The sequence below is a fragment of the Callithrix jacchus genome, chromosome 9 (genome assembly GCF_049354715.1).
Source record: "Callithrix jacchus isolate 240 chromosome 9, calJac240_pri, whole genome shotgun sequence".
Lineage (NCBI taxonomy): Eukaryota > Metazoa > Chordata > Mammalia > Primates > Cebidae > Callithrix > Callithrix jacchus.
Window position 1 is genome coordinate 95,296,227 of NC_133510.1, and position 19,927 is coordinate 95,316,153.

The 19,927-nt window shown below is 34.6% G+C and overlaps 1 protein-coding gene across 39 annotated transcripts in view; it reads left to right on the forward strand.

The window, feature by feature from the left end:
* MGAT4C (MGAT4 family member C) overlaps positions 1–19,927 on the forward strand; it is a 934,265-nt gene that overhangs the window by 884,358 nt on the left and 29,980 nt on the right. For 31 of the 39 annotated variants that reach the window (XM_054238711.2, XM_035257230.3, XM_035257224.3 and 28 more), the window contains 2 exons: positions 8,099–8,185; positions 15,493–15,645. In XM_054238711.2, coding sequence (XP_054094686.2) covers positions 8,099–8,185; positions 15,493–15,645 — 240 coding nt within the window. Of the gene's footprint in view, positions 1–8,098; positions 8,186–13,290; positions 13,474–15,492; positions 15,646–19,927 lie in introns of all 39 variants that reach the window. The other 8 variants (XM_035257255.3, XM_054238719.2, XM_054238724.2 and 5 more) reach the window with 2 other exon arrangements.

A 19,927-nucleotide genomic window follows, 5' to 3' on the forward strand; every position in this document is an offset into this window, starting at 1 on the left:
CATCATGTATAATTTCAAAATTAAATGTAAATGCATGAATATATAATAAACATTTTATATGTTAGTATATTTACCCATATATTCATCTATAATAATCTTTTATGAGGGGAAATATAGAGCAAAAATGATTTATTTCTATTTAAAAAATTACCTGGTACAGTATAACTTCAAAATCATTTTAACATTTATATTTTGAAGTATTATTTATAAAATTAAATTCACCATTCATATTTTTCTTTTTACATTTTTTTTTTGAGAGACAAGGTCTTAATTCTCTGTCGACCAGGCTGTGCAGTATTGTGCTAATAGTTCTTTGCAGGCTTGAATGCCTGGGTTCAAGCAATCCTTCCACCTCAGTATTCCAAGTACCTAGGACCACGGGCATGTGCCACCATGCCTGGCTAATTTTTTTTTTTAATTTTTGTGGAGATGATGCTTCACTACATTGTCCAAGCTAGTCAAAGCTACCTGTCCTGAAGGGATCCTCCCACTCAACCTCTCAAAGTCCTGGGGTTATCAGAATGGCCACTGCACCAGGCCCATCACCCAGATCTTTTAAAAAAGCATATGATTCTGTTCCCAAACAAAAACCAATCAAGTCTTATTGACTCAGACATGCGAACACTGCATATATTTGTTACAGAGAAGTAAGGATAGTGTTATAGCCTTGCTTCCGTAACTGTGTTCTGTAATCAATAGCCTTGGATCAGAAACTCGTGATGAAGCTGTCTTTGAAAACACTTGCAACAAAATTAGTAAACAAAATATGCTCAGGATTTTCTCATTGAATGTGAAAGAAATAAAAAGTATTGTAGATTATGCTGTTAGCAAGCAAATGTCTATGACATCAAGGATATATAAAAACAATGTGTGATTCTGGGAAATAATTCACTCAAATTATGATAATATGAGTTACCACTTTTTAAATGAACCTAATCTGTAACAATCAACTCATAACCTTAAAAGAAAAACATACTTGTCCTTTGTAATATTATTCCAAAACAAAGAAAAAAATTCTAGCAGACAAAATGTTATTTGAACATGGAAGCAAAATCTGCTCAAGTAACTTGTCTTCATTTGCATGATTAATATTTTCAGGCAGTAGCATGCTACATGGAAGTTTATATTATCAGGGTATGATCACCTGGTTACAAGTTTGAGACCAAAATTTTATTTTCTTCTAACACTTGGAGCTGGTAAAGGATGGTGGGTTTGTGTCTGCCATGTACAATACAGCGTTTATTCCTAGTAATCAGTATTATTAGCAAATTATATCAACATGCATTTTTTTTTCTACTGGGACCCTAAGTTACTAATGTTTTTACAGTGTCTATGGATTTAAAACGTAAGTTTAAATGGCTACCTATTAGCTCTGTCCTACTACCTAGTAATTAATTTGCTTTCAAATTTCTTCAATTCTCTCATCTCATTTCTACTGTACTATTTGAAGCCAATGACATCTCTCTCATGGAATGTGGTTCTCTCCTGTTTTATAATATTTTAACTTATACTGGTTTATGTCAGTTAGAAAATATATATTTTTAAATCTCTACCTCTTATATATATACTTTGTTGACCAAAACACACACACAATTACAATTCTAAAAGCTAACTTTGGATCTTTTATATTCCCTGTCTTTGCCAATGTTTAAACTATTCAAACTAAGAAATTCTGAGAGAAGAACATTAATTTCCTTCACTGTATTTGTTAATTCATAAACTTGTGCTTATGTCTCTAAAAGTTCTTGGCTTGTATAATTTGCTGCTGTGATATTTGGCAATCGTTGGCCTCTTGACTTATAGTGGGCTGTGAAAATTAAAGACTCCTATTGTTAGGACTTTTGACTTCTTGCTTTGTCTGTGTTTCTGATTTAGAAAGTTGCTCATTGTATTATATTTCCCTTTGTGATTGTATTGGTGTGTTTTCTGTTGCTATATCAGAATACTGAGACTGGGTAATTTATAAAGACAGAAATGTACTTCTTATAGTTCTGGAGTCTGGCAAGTGCAATATGAGGTGACAGCATCTGGTTGGCTTCTTGTGAGGACCTCGTGCTGCATCATAACATGGCAAAAGACATCATAAGACTAAAAGGGAACACAAGAGAGAGTCAAGCTAACTTTTATAATAGACCCACTCTTGTGATAACTAACTCCTCCTGTTAATCTATTAGCCCATTAATCCATGAGTGGATTGATCAAGTCACAAGTGCAGAACCCTCATTATCCAATCACCTCTTAAAGGCCTCACCTCTTAATACTGTTACACTGGGAATTATGTTTCAACATGGGGTTTTTGTTTGTGAGTTTTTTTGTTTTTTGAGATGGAGTCTTGTTGGAGTGCAATGGTGCAATCTCAGCTCACTGCAACCTCCTCCTCTTGGTTCAACCAATTCTCCTGCCTCAGCCTCTGGAGTAGCTGGGATTACAGGCTCAGCCACCATGCCTCCCTAATTTTTGTATTTTTAGTAGAGAAAGGGATTCACCATGTTGGTCAGGCTGATCTCGAACTCCTGACCTCATGATCTGCCTCCCTCGGCTTCACGAATTGCTGGGATTACAGGATTGAACCACCACGCCCAGCTTCAACATGGATTTTAAAAGAGACAAACATTCAAACCATTGCACTAATAATTTGGCAAATAATTTTTCTTGTATTCATTTCAGTATTTAGGAACTCTTGTAGTTTTGTTTGAGTAGTTACCTTTTATAATCATCCTTATTTCATTAGTCTTGTTTTCTAACTTTGCTTCTGATGTTTGTTTTGCTTTAAATAATAGTCTGTGACTTACACCTGTTACCTATATAGTGTAGATGTATAAGCTTACACTACTTCCCCCTTTCTATCTCCTTGTATTTTAAGTTGGCTATTTTTTTACATTATCAGACTATGTAACATTTATGCATTATTCTTATACCATATTCCCTGTCCATTTAAAATTAAACATGCAATTAAATGTCAAGTGATCAAGAGTGGTTTTTGTTAATTTCTTTAGTAATTCCTGAGTACGTGACCAAGAATGGATAACTCCAAGACATATATGATTCCACTTTAAAGATAAAATATTCAGCAAGCCTCTAAGCTACACAACCAACTCATTTACATTTGCTAAGTCATTTATAATGGAAAGAAAACCAGATAGGATTAGATTTTTCAGTAGTAACATAGAAAGCAACACAATAATGGAGTGATGTTTTTCAAGAAAATAAAGAAAAGAATATGTAGGCAAAGAATCTTATAACCAGAAAGATGCTTCCTACCATGATGGAGAAATAGGTATCAGCTCTACCTCTATCCTTAAACAACTAAAAATGGAGAATTAATATAAATAAAATAAAATATAGATATTATAAAACAGGCAGAAGAAGGCAATGATTCCTGATGGGGGGGCGGGAAATGAGGTTATTGTTGTGCTTACGGCCTGGAGTTTCTGGGTTTCAATACAAGGAGCATGAACTCGAAGAGACAACTGATCTCTCTGAATTGAAGAGACATAGCTAAGATATTTTGGATTCTTCAGTGGCTAGAATTCACAAGTAGATCCTACAGAGGAAAAATGCTACATAGAAAACTCAACTGCAGAAAAGGAGAGAGAGAAAGGGATTATTTTATATCTGAGCATTAATCATTGCATGTATGTGAAAAAGCTGTTCAAAGCTACTAAAGAATCACTAGAAAGGAACAGTTGCAATGTCTTTTGGAACACACACAAAAAAGAAGACTAATTCTTATTTCTGTTAACTGAAATGAAAAAGTTTGTAATATGCAGGTCATCAAAGAGAGTACTCAGAAAGGTATTGCCTTAGCTGTAAGGCAAAATTAGCTCTAGACTGAAGGTTTATCTGAGACTGGCACTCCAATAGCAAAAGATATTGGAAACTAAAAAAAGAAAATTACGTATCAGTATTTCTGAAGGACATAAATGCAGAAAGAAAATCTTAACAAATCAACTCCAACGATATATGAAAATAATTATATAATTTCCTTTTTTTTTGGCGGAGTTTCACTCCTTACCCAGGCTGGAGTGCAATGGTGCGATCTCCACTCACTGCAACCTCTGCCTCCTGGATTCAGGCAATTCTCCAGCCTCAGCCTCCTGAGTAGCTGGGATTACAGGCACATGCCACCATGCCCAGCTAATTTTTTTGTATTTTTAGTAGAGACGGGGTTTCACCATGTTGACCAGGATGGTCTTGATCTCTTGTCCTCGTGATCCACGCACCTTGGCCTCCCAAAGTGCTGGGATTACAGGTGTGAGCCACCGCGCCCCGCCTTATAATTTCTTAATGTGTACTTCTATTTGGTTTAAATTACAAAATCAGTGAGTACTATCCATCATATAGCACAATAAAGGAAAAGAAAACTCCATCAATTCAACAGATGGAGAAGAAATATTTGACAAAATTCAACACTTTTTCTCAATATAGAACCTTATCAATCCAGTAACAGAAGGAAATGTCCTCAGGGTGATAAGGTGTATCAGTAAGAAAACTACAGCTGTCATCACAACTTATACTGAAATAATTAATGCTTTCTTCCTAACATAACAAAGCAAAGAGGTTTGTTTTAATAACTCCTCTCTAATATTTTACTGGAAGCCCATTTACTTACTGCCACTGCAATAAGGCAACAGTAAAGCAACAAAATGTTAAAGTCTTAGAGACTGGAAAAGAAGTATTAGAACTGTTTTTTGTTTGTCAATGTCATGATGGTTAAATTTAACAAGGTCACAGGATCTATGGCATCAATATACAAAAAAAAATTGTATTTCTATGTAGTAGCACCAAACATGTTTACAAAAGCATTTATAGTAATAGAAAAAAGATAAATTTATTAGGGCTAAATTTTATAAGGCATGAAAGATATCAACATCACTGAAAAATAAAAACATTGCTCAGACAAATTAAGGATGACCTGAATAAATGTAAATAAATACCATGTTCAGAAAAATGTATTTTTAGATTCAAATTTATTTGTACATCCAGCAAATTCTCAAGTTCTAAATAGTTTTTAGTAGAAATTGGTAAGTCTATTGTATGATAATTTATAGACCCAACACATTTTTAATAAAAATTCTAGTTTTTGTCAAAATTGACAATTGATAATAAAACTTCTATAGTAATGCAAAATTTTTCAGGGCCCCTTTAAGAAATCTCAAGAACAGTTCAAGAACAAGATTTTACTTACGATTTGATTTTGAAAAGGCAACACTCTAAAACATGTAAAACACTTTAGTGCTTTTTAAATTGCAAGCTCTTAATTCTCTTAAATAATCAAGGCCATGGCAAAGGTTAACATAAACACAGAAAACTATCTTGATAAGAAACAAAATCTTGCTTTCCTAGGAAGACTGCTTAAAAGGTAAAACAAACAAACAAAAGGACTTTTACTGTAATCCAAGACAACCGGCATTTTCAATAGAAAAAAAAATCTAGTTTTGTATTATTAAAGCACTGGGGCTTGTTTTTTCTTCTTCTTCTTTTTTTTTTTCTTTCTGATTCTGGCATAACTAATCATTTTACTTCAGGTTAAAATTACCCTCTCTTTCCCTTAACAAAAAGATATTCCTCATATCTTGCATTCTTTTTCTTAAAAACATGTCATAATTTCTTTGCATACTCTACATACAAAGATGTTTTTCTTCATGCTTGTAGTTTTAATTACATAAATTGATGATAGTTTTTTGACTACTACTAATATTTCTTTTAACAGAGAAAATTAGGAAGAAGATGACTGTAAATTGTCTGTCTTGCATTATGTAGCAGACTAGCAAATCATCTTACAGTTTCGTATAGGTCCATGCTTCCTCATAGCACAATTTTTGTGTGAAAAAGTAACATGTTTATTAACAGGCCCAATTATGTTTAGTCTCACTTTAAAAATAAGATGCCAGCAAAATCTATAAAATTAAAAGTAATGCTGAACAATGAATGGTTTAGTAGTTCATCTTACTTAGAAATGACCTAGATATTTAATGAATATCTATAACTTAATTTAGCTTAGAAAAACATTGAAACTTCAAGTTAACAAAAATAATTTGAAAACTGTTTTCAGCATCCATATTGTAACACCAGGCAAAGACAGCCATAATCTTAATTTACTTCTCTGTTAACTGTTTTTACAGTACATCATCAGATTAGGCAAACATCACAGAAGCAAAAGCCAAAAAAGTTCAACATGCAGGTTTTTTGTTTTATGACTATGCTTGAGAAATATGAAGTAATGGGCACCAAGCAACTCTTCTTTACTGCATCTTTGCTTGTACATTTATTCTAACGTCGAATGTATAATTTTTGTAATCCTAAGCATCTAGACAACATATTATTTGATTCAACTAGTAAGCCCAAGTGGAATAAAAATGTACATTTATATACCTAACGCTGATATACCAGCAGATGTAGCTGTTTTTATGAAACCAGCAATATGAAACTAGTTTTAATTGTCAAATATATGTCCATTTCATGTGAATTTGAAATAGCATCTGAATTAGTTTCTGGAAGTTTTAGAAATATTTTCCTTATATAAACACACATTTATCTCTGACAATTAGAATGGAAGTTAAGACATTTTAGGCCAGGCTCACCCCTGTAATCCCGACACTTAAGAAGACAAAGGTGGGAGGATTGCTTGAGCCCAGGAGTTCTACATCAGCCCAGGCAACATAGTGAGACCTATCCCTAAAAAAAAAATTGAAAATTAGCTGGGCATAGTTGCACACACCTGTAGCCCCAGCTACTTGGGAGGCTGAGGCAGGAGGATCGCTTGAATCCAGGAATCTGAGGCTGCAGTGAGCTGTGATTGCACCACTGCACTCCAGGCTGAGTGACAGTGAAATTCTGTCTCAAAAAAACTAAAAGAAAGTACTAAGTAATTTGATAATACCATTCATAAAGAAATCTCATATATATTATGATAACTAATCATGTATATTACATATACATTTATATGTAATATATAGTCTATATATATATAAATAGAATGGGATATATGTATATTCTATATACATATATATTCATATATATACATATTCCATATGTGTATATATAGAATATACATACATTGAATATATATTGCATATATATAAATGTAATATATACATATATAATAAGAGAGCTTAAAGGTTTTTACTTTAAAACTTTAGCTGGAAGTCAGACAACACAGTAATACACTCTCTTATTTCCTCTACTTCATAGTTTTATCCATTGTGTTTCTGACAGATGGAACAAGTTAAGGTTACCTTCTCAATATTAGGGCTGAAGCTTTTAGCCAATATTTGTGGAGAAGACATTTAAGATTTTTTTTTATTGCCCATATATGCAATTTATGGAAGCTGTGACTACATTTTAGGCAAGAAACTGAAGGGACGTCAAGCACCTCTCTGGCTGTCTCTAAAGCCTCACCTGGATAAAATATCTTATCTATTTTTCAATCAGTCTTTTTTTTCCCCTTTTCAATCTCAGACAATTGTTTTTGGGGTCCTAGAGTCCCTTGAAACTTATGAGGGAAATAGGAGGCCTGAAGTTCAAGTGACTGAAGGGCTGACGCAGGAAGGGAAAACGTCTGGGAGGACAGGTAGACAGAGGAAAGAGTTCTGAAGAGGCACGTATCAAAAGATTGAAGAAAGCTGAAGGGAAGATTGAAGGTAGTAAATGGATGAAGGAGGAGCAGAAAGAATGGGAAGGGAAAGATCGTAGAGGACTCACTTCGGGGAAATCTTCAGTTTCCCAAAGAGATTCTGAAGTCTCAAATTATCCTCAGCAAAATCATGACCACAAGAAAGGAAGTGGACAGAGTTAATGGAGTATATAATCAGTAAGGGTTTAAGAAGGAGCTTTCAGTTGACTGAAAAATTACCATGGGAAACACAGAACAGAGATGCCTCACAAAGAACCAAGGAAAATATTTCGGTTCAAGGATTCAAGATATAAATTCCCACTCAAAGACAGAAATAGGGAGTAAGACTTATAAACCACCCAGTAGCTTCCTAACAAAGAAGCATGTGACTAAACCAACTTCTTACAAAAAGTAACTTAGGACTAACTCAGCCTCTGTGTAGTGTACTCAGACTCTCTCTGCCCTCACTCTGTGCTTCAACAGACTGTCATTTGGAGCACTGGCTCAGGAGTCAAAATCACCAATGGCTCATCCATCAATCAATCGGAAGTGAAGACAAAAGCTTCAAAGGTACGTGGTTGGGATTTTGAGTGAGAAGATCGGGGGTCAAATAATGAATTTGGTCCTATGCAAATCACAGCAGCAAAATCTATTAAAGAAAAAATTATAACACTTGTTAAAGATGGCAAGTTAGACTTTATTCAAGGGATTTCAAGGGACTACTACCATGGGTATTGAAGTAGAAGAGATTATTCTCAGTGCTGAATACAACAAAGTTGGAATTCACGGCCGAGGAAGAGAATGCAAGTTAGCGGTTTGAAAAATCATTAAGAGAGTCGGATAATATTTTGCTAAACTGACTTAAAAGGATTCTTACTGATTGCAGGCCAAGGTGATTAGATGTTACCTGGGAGATAGTTGTGAGTGAGAAATTTGATTAGATATTGAAGGATCAGACATGGAGGCTGGGGAACTCTGGCTAAACTGATTTGACAGGATATGGAAATTGTCCTCTCATCGACAAAATTATGAGCCATTGAAGTTCCCAAGAGTATACTGTCTTGATGGTGCAAATGCAAGAAGAATCCAAAGTAGTGATAAGCATGAGCCTGTTAGAAATATACTTGAAATATGGAATCACAGCTTACAAGATGGATATGTTGCAGATTTAGGCATGATGCTTGGGAAGCAGTTGATGAGAGATTGTAGAATCATTCTGTATTTCAAGGAATTCGTTCATTTCATCTGCTGTCAAATTTATTGGCATATTTCTTTTTTAAAAATATACCATTATCCTTTAGAATCTTTAGTGATGTGACACCTGTCTCATTCATGATATTAATAATGTCTGTTCTCTTTTCTTAATCTATTGGCTAGAAGAATATATATGTTATTGATCTTTTTGGAGGGCCAACATTTGTTTCTATTTTTTTTCTTATTCATTGATTTTTACTTTTACTTTTATCATTTTTGTTCTGTTTACTTTTTGCCTAATTGGGTTTTTGTAGCTTACTTTTGGATTAGTTGCCCTTTTTTCCTAATTTCTTTTAAAATTATTTTTATTTATAAATGACACAATTTTTCATATTTATGGGGTACAGTATGATATTTCAATGCATGTGTATACATTGAACAATTATCAAATTAAAATAATTAGCATATCTGTCACTTTAAACAGTTTTTTTGTGGTGATAACATTCCAAATCTCTTCAGGATATCTTGAAATATACACTGCATTGTTATTTACTGTAGGCACCCTAATGTGCAATAGACTGCAAGAAATTATTCTTCCTGTCTAATTGTAGTTGTACCTCTTAGCAATACAGCTTCCATCTCCCTTCCCCAGCCTCCAGTAATCACTATGCTACTCTCTGCTTTTATGAGTTCAGCTTTTTTAGATTTCACAAATAAGTTAGGTCACACAGTCTTTGTCTTCTTGTGCCTGGCTTACTTCACTTAACATAACACACTCCAGGTTCATCTGTTTTGCTGCCCAAGTAGCAGGATTTCATTATATTTTATGGCTAAATAGTATTCCATTGTGTGCATTTATATACACACACACATGATACTTCTCTAACATATTGATTTGTCTTCTCTTGGATGTATATTCAGTAATGGGGATACATTGTGAACATTTGTGTATACTTTCAATTTCTTTAAATGTATTGAGACTTGTCTTCCCCAAATCTGGCCTGTTTTAGAAAATCTTCCATGTGCATTTGAAAAGAATATATATTCTGCTTGATATGGTTTGGCTCTGTCCCCACCCAAATGTCATCTTGAACTGTAATTCCCACCATTCCCATGTGTCATAGGAGGCAACAGTGAAGGGTAATTGGATAATGGGGGCAGGTCTTTCTCATGCTGTTTTCATGATGGTGAATAAGTCTCACAAGATCTGATGATTTTGTAAAGAAGAGTTCCCCTGCACAAGATCTCTCTCGTTGCCTAATGCTATCCATGTAAGACATGACTTGCTCCACCTTGCCTTCCATCATGATTGTGAGGCCTCCCCAGCCATGTGGAAATGTAAGTCCATCAAACCTCTTTCTGTCTAGTTTTGAGTATGTCTTTATTAGCAGTGTGAATATGGACTAATACAGTAAATTTGTACCAGTAGAGTGGAGAGCTGCTGAAAAGATACCCAAAAATGTGGAAGCAACTTTGGAAATGGGTAACAGGATGGGGTTGGAACAGTTTGGGGGGCTCAGAAGAAGACAAAAAACGTGGAAAATTTGTAACTTCCTAGATAAGTTTTGAATGGCTTTGCCCAAATTTCTGATAGGAATATAGACAATGAAATATACATTGAGATGGTCTCAGAGAAGAAAAACTTGTTGGGAACTGGAGCAAAAGAGACTCTAATTATGTTTTAGCAAACAGACTGGTGGCATTTTGTCCCTGTCCTAGAAATTTATGGAACCTTGAACTTGAGAGAGATGATTTAGGGTATGTCATGAAAAAAATTTCTAAGCAGAAAAGCATTCAAGAAGTGACTTGAATGCTGTTGAAGACATTCAGTTTTATAAGGGAAGCAGAGCATAAAAGTTCAGAAAATTTGCAGCTTGACAATATGATAGAAAAGAAAATCCCATTTTCTGGAGAGAAATTCAAGCCAGCTGCAGAAATTTGCATAAGTAGCAACAAGCCAAATGTACACCAAGACAATGGAGAAAATGTCTCCAAGTCAAGTCAGAGGTCTTCACAGCAGCCCCTTGCATCACAGGACTGGAGGCCCAGAAGGAAAAAATGTTTCATGGGTCAAACCCAGGGTCCCAGTGCTATGTGCAGTCTAGGGACTAGGCGCCCTGTGTCCCACCTGCTCCAGCTATGGCTGAAAGGGGCCAACATAGAGCTTGGGTCATGGCTTTAGAGGGTGCAAGCCCCAAGCCTTGGCAGCTTCCATTTGGTATCAAGTCTGCAAGTGTACAGAAGGCAATAATTAGATTTGGGGAACCTCTGCCTAGATTTTGGAGGATGTATGGAAATACCTGGATGCCCAGGCAGAAGTTTGTTACAGGAGTGGGGCCCTCATGGAGAACCTCTGCTAGGGCAGTGCAGAAGGGAAACGTGAAGTCAGAGCCCCCACACTAAGTCCCTACTGGGGCACTGCCTACTGGTACTGTGAGAAGATGGCCACTATCCTCCCAGAATGGGAGATCCACTGACAGCTTGCACCATGCACCTGGAAAAGCCACAGGCATTTTATGCCAACCGAAGGAGGCAGCCAGGAGGGAGATGTATCTTGCAAAGCCACTGGGGCAGAGCTGTTGAAGGCCATAGGAACCAACCTTTTGCTTCAGCATGACCTAAATGTGAGACATGAAGTAAAAGGAAATCATTTTGGAGCTTTAAGATTTGACTACTCTGCCAGATTTCAGACATGTGTGGGGCCTGTATCCCCTTTATTTTGGTGAATTTCTTCTATTTGGAATGGCTGTATTTACCCAATGCCTATACCTCCACTGTATCTAGGAACTAGCTTCTTTAATTTCACAGTCTTATAGGCCAAAGGTACTTGCCTTGTCTCGGATGAGACTTTGGACTCTGGACTTTTGAGTTAGTGCTGAAATGAGTTAAGACTTTGGGGAACTGTTGGGAAGGAAGGATTGGTTTAGAAATGCAAAAACATGAGATTTGGGGAAAGGCAAGGGCAGAATGATATGGTTTGGCTGGCTCCCTACCCAAATCTCATCTTGAATTGTAACTCCCGCAATTCTGACATGTCATGGGAGGGACCCAGGGAAAGGTAATTAAATCATGGGGGCAGGTCTTTCTTGTGCTGTGGGGGCAGGTCTTTCTTGCAATAGTGAAAAAGTCTGATATCTGATGGTTTTATGAAGAGTTCCCCTGCACAAGCTCTCTTTTTACCTGCTGCCATCCATGTAAGATGTTACTGGCTCCTCCTTGCCTTTCACTATGATTGTGAGGTTTCCCCAGCCATGTGGAACTGTAAGTCCATTAAACCTCTTTCTGTTGCAAATTGCCCTCTTTATTTATTTTTTTTTTTTTTTTGAGACGGAGTTTCGCTCTTGTTACCCAGGCTGGAGTGCAATGGCACATTCTTGGCTCACCACAACCTCTGCCTCCTGGGTTAAAATGATTCTCCTGTCTCAGCCTCCCAAGTAGCTGGGATTACAAGCATGTGCCACCATGCCCAGCTAACTTTTTTTGTATTTAGTAGAGACAGGGTTTCACTATGTTGGCCAGGATGGTCTCGATCTCTTGACCTCGTGATCCACCCACCTTGGCCTCCCAAAGTGCTGGGATTACAGATGTGAGCCACCGCGCCCGGCCCTGCCCTGTCTCATGTATATCTTTATCAGCAGCATGAGAACGGATTTATACACTGCTATTGTTGGGTGGAGTGTTTCATAAATCCCTAATAGATTAATTTATTTGATAGTGTTTTAAATATATTTGACATATACTGCTTTTGTATTTCATATCCAGTCAATTTAATTTAAAAAATCCTTTATTTCAATATTCACTTATTGAAAATGAATGAATTTATTTATTCTCTTTATTTCCTTTTGTCCTCATTTATTTATTACTTTTTTTTTATCCTTTCCCTTATGTTAGTTTTTGCTTCAGGTATTTTGAAACTCCTATTTATTGCATGTACATTTATACTTCCTTTGAAAAACTGATACTTTCATCATTTATTCAGCATTTACTCTGTATGATATTAATATATCCAGTCCAGCTTTCTTTTGATTAATATTTATCTCTATCTTTCCTTTTCTTATTATCTCATTTTTCTCTTTATCATTAAAATGAGTTTTCTGTAGATAGCTCTATCGGTTATCTACTGTTGCCAAAGAAAGCACTCTGAAATTTAATAGTTTAAAACATTTATGATCTCACTTTTCCTGTGAGTTAGAATTTTGAGAGCAGTTTGCTTTGTCCCTCTCTCTGTCCTTAATTTGTATTATTTCTACTATTGTATCTTCAGAGGCTCATCGCTTCTTCTGCTATTTCTTATCTACTGGCCAGTTTGTTTGCACTTCACACATAATATTTTTCCTGTCTAGAAATTCTGTTTTTGTTTTTATTTAAATATCTCTTTTCTCTCCTTAAAATTGTCATTGTTTTTCTTCTTTGAGCTTATGAGACCTATTTATGATAGCCTTTTTAATTAATATCCTTTTTCTTTTTTTTTCTTTTGAAAGAGAGAAAGAAAGAGAGAAAATGGAATGAAGAAGAGGAAAAAAGAGGAAGAGGAGGAGGGAGAGGGAATGGGAGTGTTGTTTAGTTGCCTCAGGCTAGAATGCAGTCTAAAAATGGGTTTTGAAAACCTCCCTTATACCATCAGTCGTGCTTAATAATGGCCAACCAATATTTCATTTAAACCTGTGAGTAAGTGTGATGTGGTACTGATAAGAGTGCATATCTTGTGTGTTTTAAGTGGAGAGTTCTATAAATATTTATTAAGTTTACTTGTTCCAGATCTGAGTTCAAGTCCAGGATATTCTTATTAATTTTCTGTCTCATTGATCTATCTAATATTGATGTTGAAATCTCCCACTACTACTGTGTGGGAGTCCAAGTCTCTTTACAAGTCTTATGTATCCTGTATTGGGTGTGTACACATCCAGGATCATCAGCTCTTCTTGTTGCATTGATTCTTTTACCATTATGTCCTCTTTTGATCTTTGTTGCTTTAAAATCCATTCCATCAGAGGTGAGAATTGCAATCTCTTCTTTTTATTTATTTATTTATTTTTGCTCTCCATTTGGTTGACAAATCTTTCTCCATCCCTTTGTTTTGACTCTTTATGTATCCTTGCATGTAAGATGGGTCTGGATGCAGCATACTGATGGGTTTTGGTTGTATCTTTTGATTGGGGGATTTAGTCAATTTAAATTTAAAATTATTACCATTTGATGTTAGCTGGCTATTTTGCCCATTAGTTGATATAAATTCTTCATTATGTTGGTACTCTTTACTTTTTGGTATATTTTTGGAAAGGCTAATACTGGTTGTTCCTGTCTATGTGTAATGCTTCTTTCAGAAGCTCTTGTAAAGCAGGCCTGGTGGTAATGAAATCTCTGAGTACTTGCTTATTCACAAAAGATTTTATTTTTCCTTCAATTGTAAAGCTTAGTTTGGCTGGATGTGAAATTCTGGGTTGAAAGTTCTTTTCTTTAAGGATGATAAATATTGGCCCCCCTCTCTTATGGCTTGTAGGGTTTCTGCTGAGAGAACTGCCGTGAGTCTGATAGGCTTCCCTTTATGGGTAGGACAATATTCAACTCCAGATAATACAGAGAACACAACAAAAATAGTCCTCGAGAAGAGCAACCCCAAGGCACATAATCATTAGATTCACCAGGGTTGAAATGAAGGAGAAAATACTAAGGGCAGCCAGAGAGAAAGGTCAGGTTACCCACAAAGGTAATATCCTTTTTCTTTTAATTCTATCGTGTCAGTTATATCTTGATTTTTTTCTCTCTGATAAGTTTCAGCCTAGTTATGGAGCATATTGTCCTTTATTTAAATGGTAATTTTGACTAGGTCCTGGATATTGTGATTTTTATGTTCTTAAGTTCCAGATATCATGCTAGAAGTGTAAAGAGTGCTATAATTTGTAGTAGTATGGAGTTAAGTTATGCAAAATCATTTGGTGCTATTGATGCTTGTTGTTAAGCTTTTGTTAGGACAAGCCTAGAAAGTATTGGACTAAATACTAAGGCAGTATGCTTCTGAGTATTCTTTTTATTGTTGTTTGTTTTGTGACAGGGTCTTACTCTGTTGCCTAGGCTGGAGTGCAGTGACACAATTACAGATCACTGCAGGCTTGACCTCCCATGGTCGAGCAATGCTCCTGCCTCCGTCTCCCAATTGTAACCAAGAAGTTTTGAAACATATGTTTGGATTTACCCCCACAGCTTTAACTTCTTTGTGACTTTTGTTTACTCAGATTCCCAGTTAAATGTTTTCAGTGACGTCTACGCTAAGATTAATATTAGGCCCATAATTCTGCTTTTTTTCCCATTATTGTTATACTACAATATGAGAAGTAAATGTTACCTTAAAGTTATATCTCACTGATGACAGTTATTTTTGTACTGTTTCTCATCAGAGGCTTGGTTTTTTTATATGTTTATGACCAAAGTTCATCGTTTTTCATCAGTAACTATGAGGCTTGCTTTTTATTTTTATTTACTCTACATTAATATAAACCATTGCATTGACCTTGTATTAGCATATTAATGATCTGTGCCAATCTTACATGTGAAATTGGGAACAGAATTGTAATGCAAACATTTGAAAGATGAGATTCTACAAAGACCTGGCTTTTATATATATGATGTAAGAAATATTTGCATCCCAAACCACCTGTTAGTAATCCTGTGCCTTTTTTCTACAGAAGAGAATGTTTAAATTTCATCAAATGAAACATATTTTTGAAATACTTGATAAAATGAGATGCCTGCGAAAACGTTCTACTGTGTCATTCTTGGGAGTTCTTGTTATTTTTCTCCTATTTATGAACTTGTACATTGAAGATAGCTATGTTCTGGTAAGTTTTGGAGGTTGATTGTCTTTTTTTCAAAATAAGGCGTAAGTCAAACAAGGATTAGTCCCATTGTAACCTAACTTCAATCTCAAGCTATCAGAGAAGACTTAGTTTGAACAAAATTGTAAAATGTATATTGTCTGTCTTTCTTTTGTACTTACCATACTTCAACATTACACTTGTTTTGATTTATGTTCCAATACTTTTAGTGCTGTATATTTTGTGCTCCAAATATGTACATGTAATTACAAATAAGTTATCCATCATCACTATGCAAAATTAATATTATGTGGAACCATTAAGATTTGAGGGTTTTCATTTGAAATATATAGAATAAACATAATCTGTTTAGAAAGTATGACTCTTTACTTGCTCTACTTTCCTATATTATCACTGAAATTTTCAAAATCCCATTGTCTAACGATGCTTTTTAATTGGGCTATTTCTATAAGTAATATTTTATTACGATGTGTACCACCTTATTTGGATTTTGAATAGACCTAGATGATCACTCTGTTTTGTATTCATCTCACTGAAAAGATCTTAAGAAAGATATTGATGTGTAAATTATTCAGTAATTAAAAGGAAGTACCAAATATTGGTAGGTAATTACATATTAGTCGCTTTTTTAGGGAAAATTTGACAATATGCAAAAGGACTTATTCTAATTATGAAAATTAATCTGTTCATTTCAAGTTTTATTATATGTCTGATGAGATTAATATGGACATTATTGCTATTCACTTTATCTATCTTAATGGAGTCTAAAATATGTCCAAATTTGTATGTTATTATTAAAATTTATAGATTTCAGAAAATCAAAACCTGATTACAGTTATATATTTCAGAATCAAAACCTTTACAACTAACAGGTACTCAAAAGTGATTTTCACATGCAAAAATACTGAGAGTTTAAATTATTAGCATCTTAACAAGAGACAGAGCATTTCCAAAAAAACAAAAGCTTTAGTTTATTAGCTGAACATGATTGGTCTATTATTTGCCAGATACTATGCTATATCCTATGAGCCAACCATACGATTTTACTTGGTACAGAAATTCCTAGGAAGTCCTCTGTAAAACATCTTGCATCCTTTAGTTCTGTTCTTTGATGATGAACATGTGCCAGAATCCTGGATTTTGACTCTGCCTAGGCTTTTTGTCTTCAGATAGTCGTTCTAATGTTGTGGAACCTTAATGCTTCTTTCCACAGTCAATCCACAATGGCTGAAATCACCATAGGTTAACAGTAGGATTTGAGTAGGCATGATTTAGGGAAACATAGCAAACAGGAGAAACATACTAATGTTATGCATTTTTGAATATTTTTAAAACCTATTAGTTGTATGAGATATAAAAAGGACAACAGAGCAAGGACCATGTGTTCTTGCTATTTTTTTCTTAATATAATAAAAGATCATAAGTTAACTAGAGATTCTCTTGATTAATGATTCAATTTTATAATAACAATTTATTTACTGGTTCTGTGTCTACTGGTAGAAGTAAATCAAATCTTGTAAATCAAATACGTGTTTTTGATTGGAGACTTGCTACTTGTTGAATTTCTAAGACAGTTTTGAGTACAATTTTAATCTTTCACTTTCAACAAATCCAAAGGACCATTATATGCACCAAATGCTCTTATGTCTTTTAAAATAGAAACTGCTGAAATTCACTGTAAAATGAGTAAGAAGTAGTAGAGTAAATGTCAATAAGAAAATAAAATACTATTTTTCTGTTTTGCAAATTTTTACAGCACTATCTAAATATTGGTCCTAGCCACCAAATGTAGATAATACAATTCAATGAAGTAGCTCTTTTACTAAAGATACTTCCTCAATGAAATTTCTCTGATTATATTAGGCATATATCTACTCAAGTTTGCAAATCAGTCCAGCTGCAGAAAACAGATTGCTTCATAGCTTTTAAAAATTATTTTAATATAATTACAAACTTTGGAAAAAAAAAACGAGTCCAGTGATCGTTAGATCCCAACACCCATCCCTTGTGGCAAATCTGATTATAGTATTTTTACTATTTAACAATTTACTGATTTTTTTAACTAAATTGCATTTTAACTGAATTTTACTTCAAGACTGTAAATTAAAAACTTTTTAAATGATTAATGTTAAGTTGCATTACAATTATTCTTCTAAAAATGAATAGTATCCATGGAAAACTGGCCCCCTCCAAGAATATAATGCAGTTGCTTTTCAACACTTCTCACTTTTGATCGTTTCACCTGTGTTTATTTCATTTTTCATAAAATTATCTGATATCATTCTTCTTCTTTCTTCCAGATTATCACAATGTATGCAATTTGCTAAGTGTAGACATTAGTATATCTTTCATTTTTGTCTTCCTTTTTTAAAAACTAGGAAATAGTACTTCTAATTTGGACATATCAGGTGAATAGTTAGAAGTAGTAAGGTCTCTGGAGTTAGTGAACATATTCTATTCTGCTCTTTTTGTTAGAAAATCCATTTGTGGCCTGAAATCTTGGGCATATTGGCAGTTTAGTATATTCGCTTATGTATTCAAGATATATGTGCCTTTAAGTGAAAAAGAATCTGCACTTAGTGTATGTAAGAGACAAATACCATTACAAGGCAAACTAAGTAGAAGAGACACTGCATGCCCAATCAACTTAGCCTCTTGGCTGTGAGCATCTTCAAAGTAGCCACAAGGGTATATATTTAGTCTGTAGCTAGTTCATTAAATTGCATTCCCATCTAGAAAATGATTGTCATAAAGCTTTGTCTTATTACTAAGCTATATACTACAGCATAGTAGCTACAGAAAGAAAGTATCTAGGGAGAGCCTGGCTGTTCAGGTAGATGCCTCTGGAAAGCAGCCAATAAGGCTGACTCAGGTGAAAGTTGCACTATTTATTTATGCTGAAAAGTCTAAAAAAGCTTGTTCTTGAGAATTTAATAAAATGATTTCATATAAGTTCCATTTCTTGTTATATTCTGTTATGTCCTTAAATCAGAATGAATGTACTTCATCTTAGAACACAAAATACCTAGATTTTATGTGTTCAGGATAGAATTTTTAAGGAGATATTAAATATCCAGCACTTACTTTAAAATGTAACATCACATACGAACAGAATGGTAAAATGAACTTAGTGCTGTGACTACTGTACCTGTTATAGAAGTTTCTTCCTATGTACACCACTGTATTAGTATTAAAATAATTGATACTAAACTGAGTCACTGATTACTTTTTAGCAGTTCTAAATTTGTTTATTTTAAACTTCAATGATGTTTAATGGGTTTGCAGACAGACACCAATGAAAATATTTTTGTGTAAAAACTTAAAATTGGCAGAATTTAATAGATAGTAAATTAGTATGTTTCCAAGTAATTTAGCATCTAAGGTTTAACCTCAAGTACTTTGAAAGTTTATGGCTTCTACACATGGCAGCTACATTGTGAACCTTATAAAGGACTAAAGTATGTCTTGGTCCAAATTATCAAGGCAGTATAAAATAGAGAAATACACTATTAAATACCAAATTTAGATTTATAAACATAATCAGATATACAGAAAATATATTCAGAATGAATCTTGATTTAGTAAGGACCAAGCCTCCAATTAAAGTCCCTATTCTCAGTTTTTATTCCAAGAATATTCAAGTCTGGCCATAGATTTGAAAGTTTGAGATAGTCATCTTTTTCACTAGTATTTGAGATTGATGTGAAGTATTGAATGTTTCAGTTGAGGTAAAACTTATATTTTGAGCTTTCTCTAATTTTTTAGAACAAGGCTTTAATTAACATTTTAATGACCAGAGCAAAATAGTATCCAGACCAAAGTTATTTAATCCATTTATTTTCTCTACAGTCTTAATGGCTAGTGCATGCCTAGCTTGATATTCTATACTGAGTGAAATAAATCCACATAAGGCCAGCATGGTGGCTCACATCTATAATCCCAGCTCTTTGGGAGGCTGAGGTGGGCATATCATTTAAAGTCAGGAGTTTGATACCAGCCTTGCCAACATGGTGAAACTTCATCGCTACTAAAAAAATACAAAGATTAGCCAGGTGTGGTGGTGTGCACCTGTAATCCCAGCTACTCAGAAGGCTGAAGCAGGAGAATGGCTTGAACCCAGGAGATGGGGGTTGCAGTGAGTAGTACCACTATGCTCCAGCCTGGGTGACAGAGCCAGACTCTGTCTCAAAAGAAATAAATACATAAATAAAATTTAAAAATAAATAAGTAAATAAATCCACATAACACCACATAGTAGAATGCACATTTTGCAAAATAGAAAAAT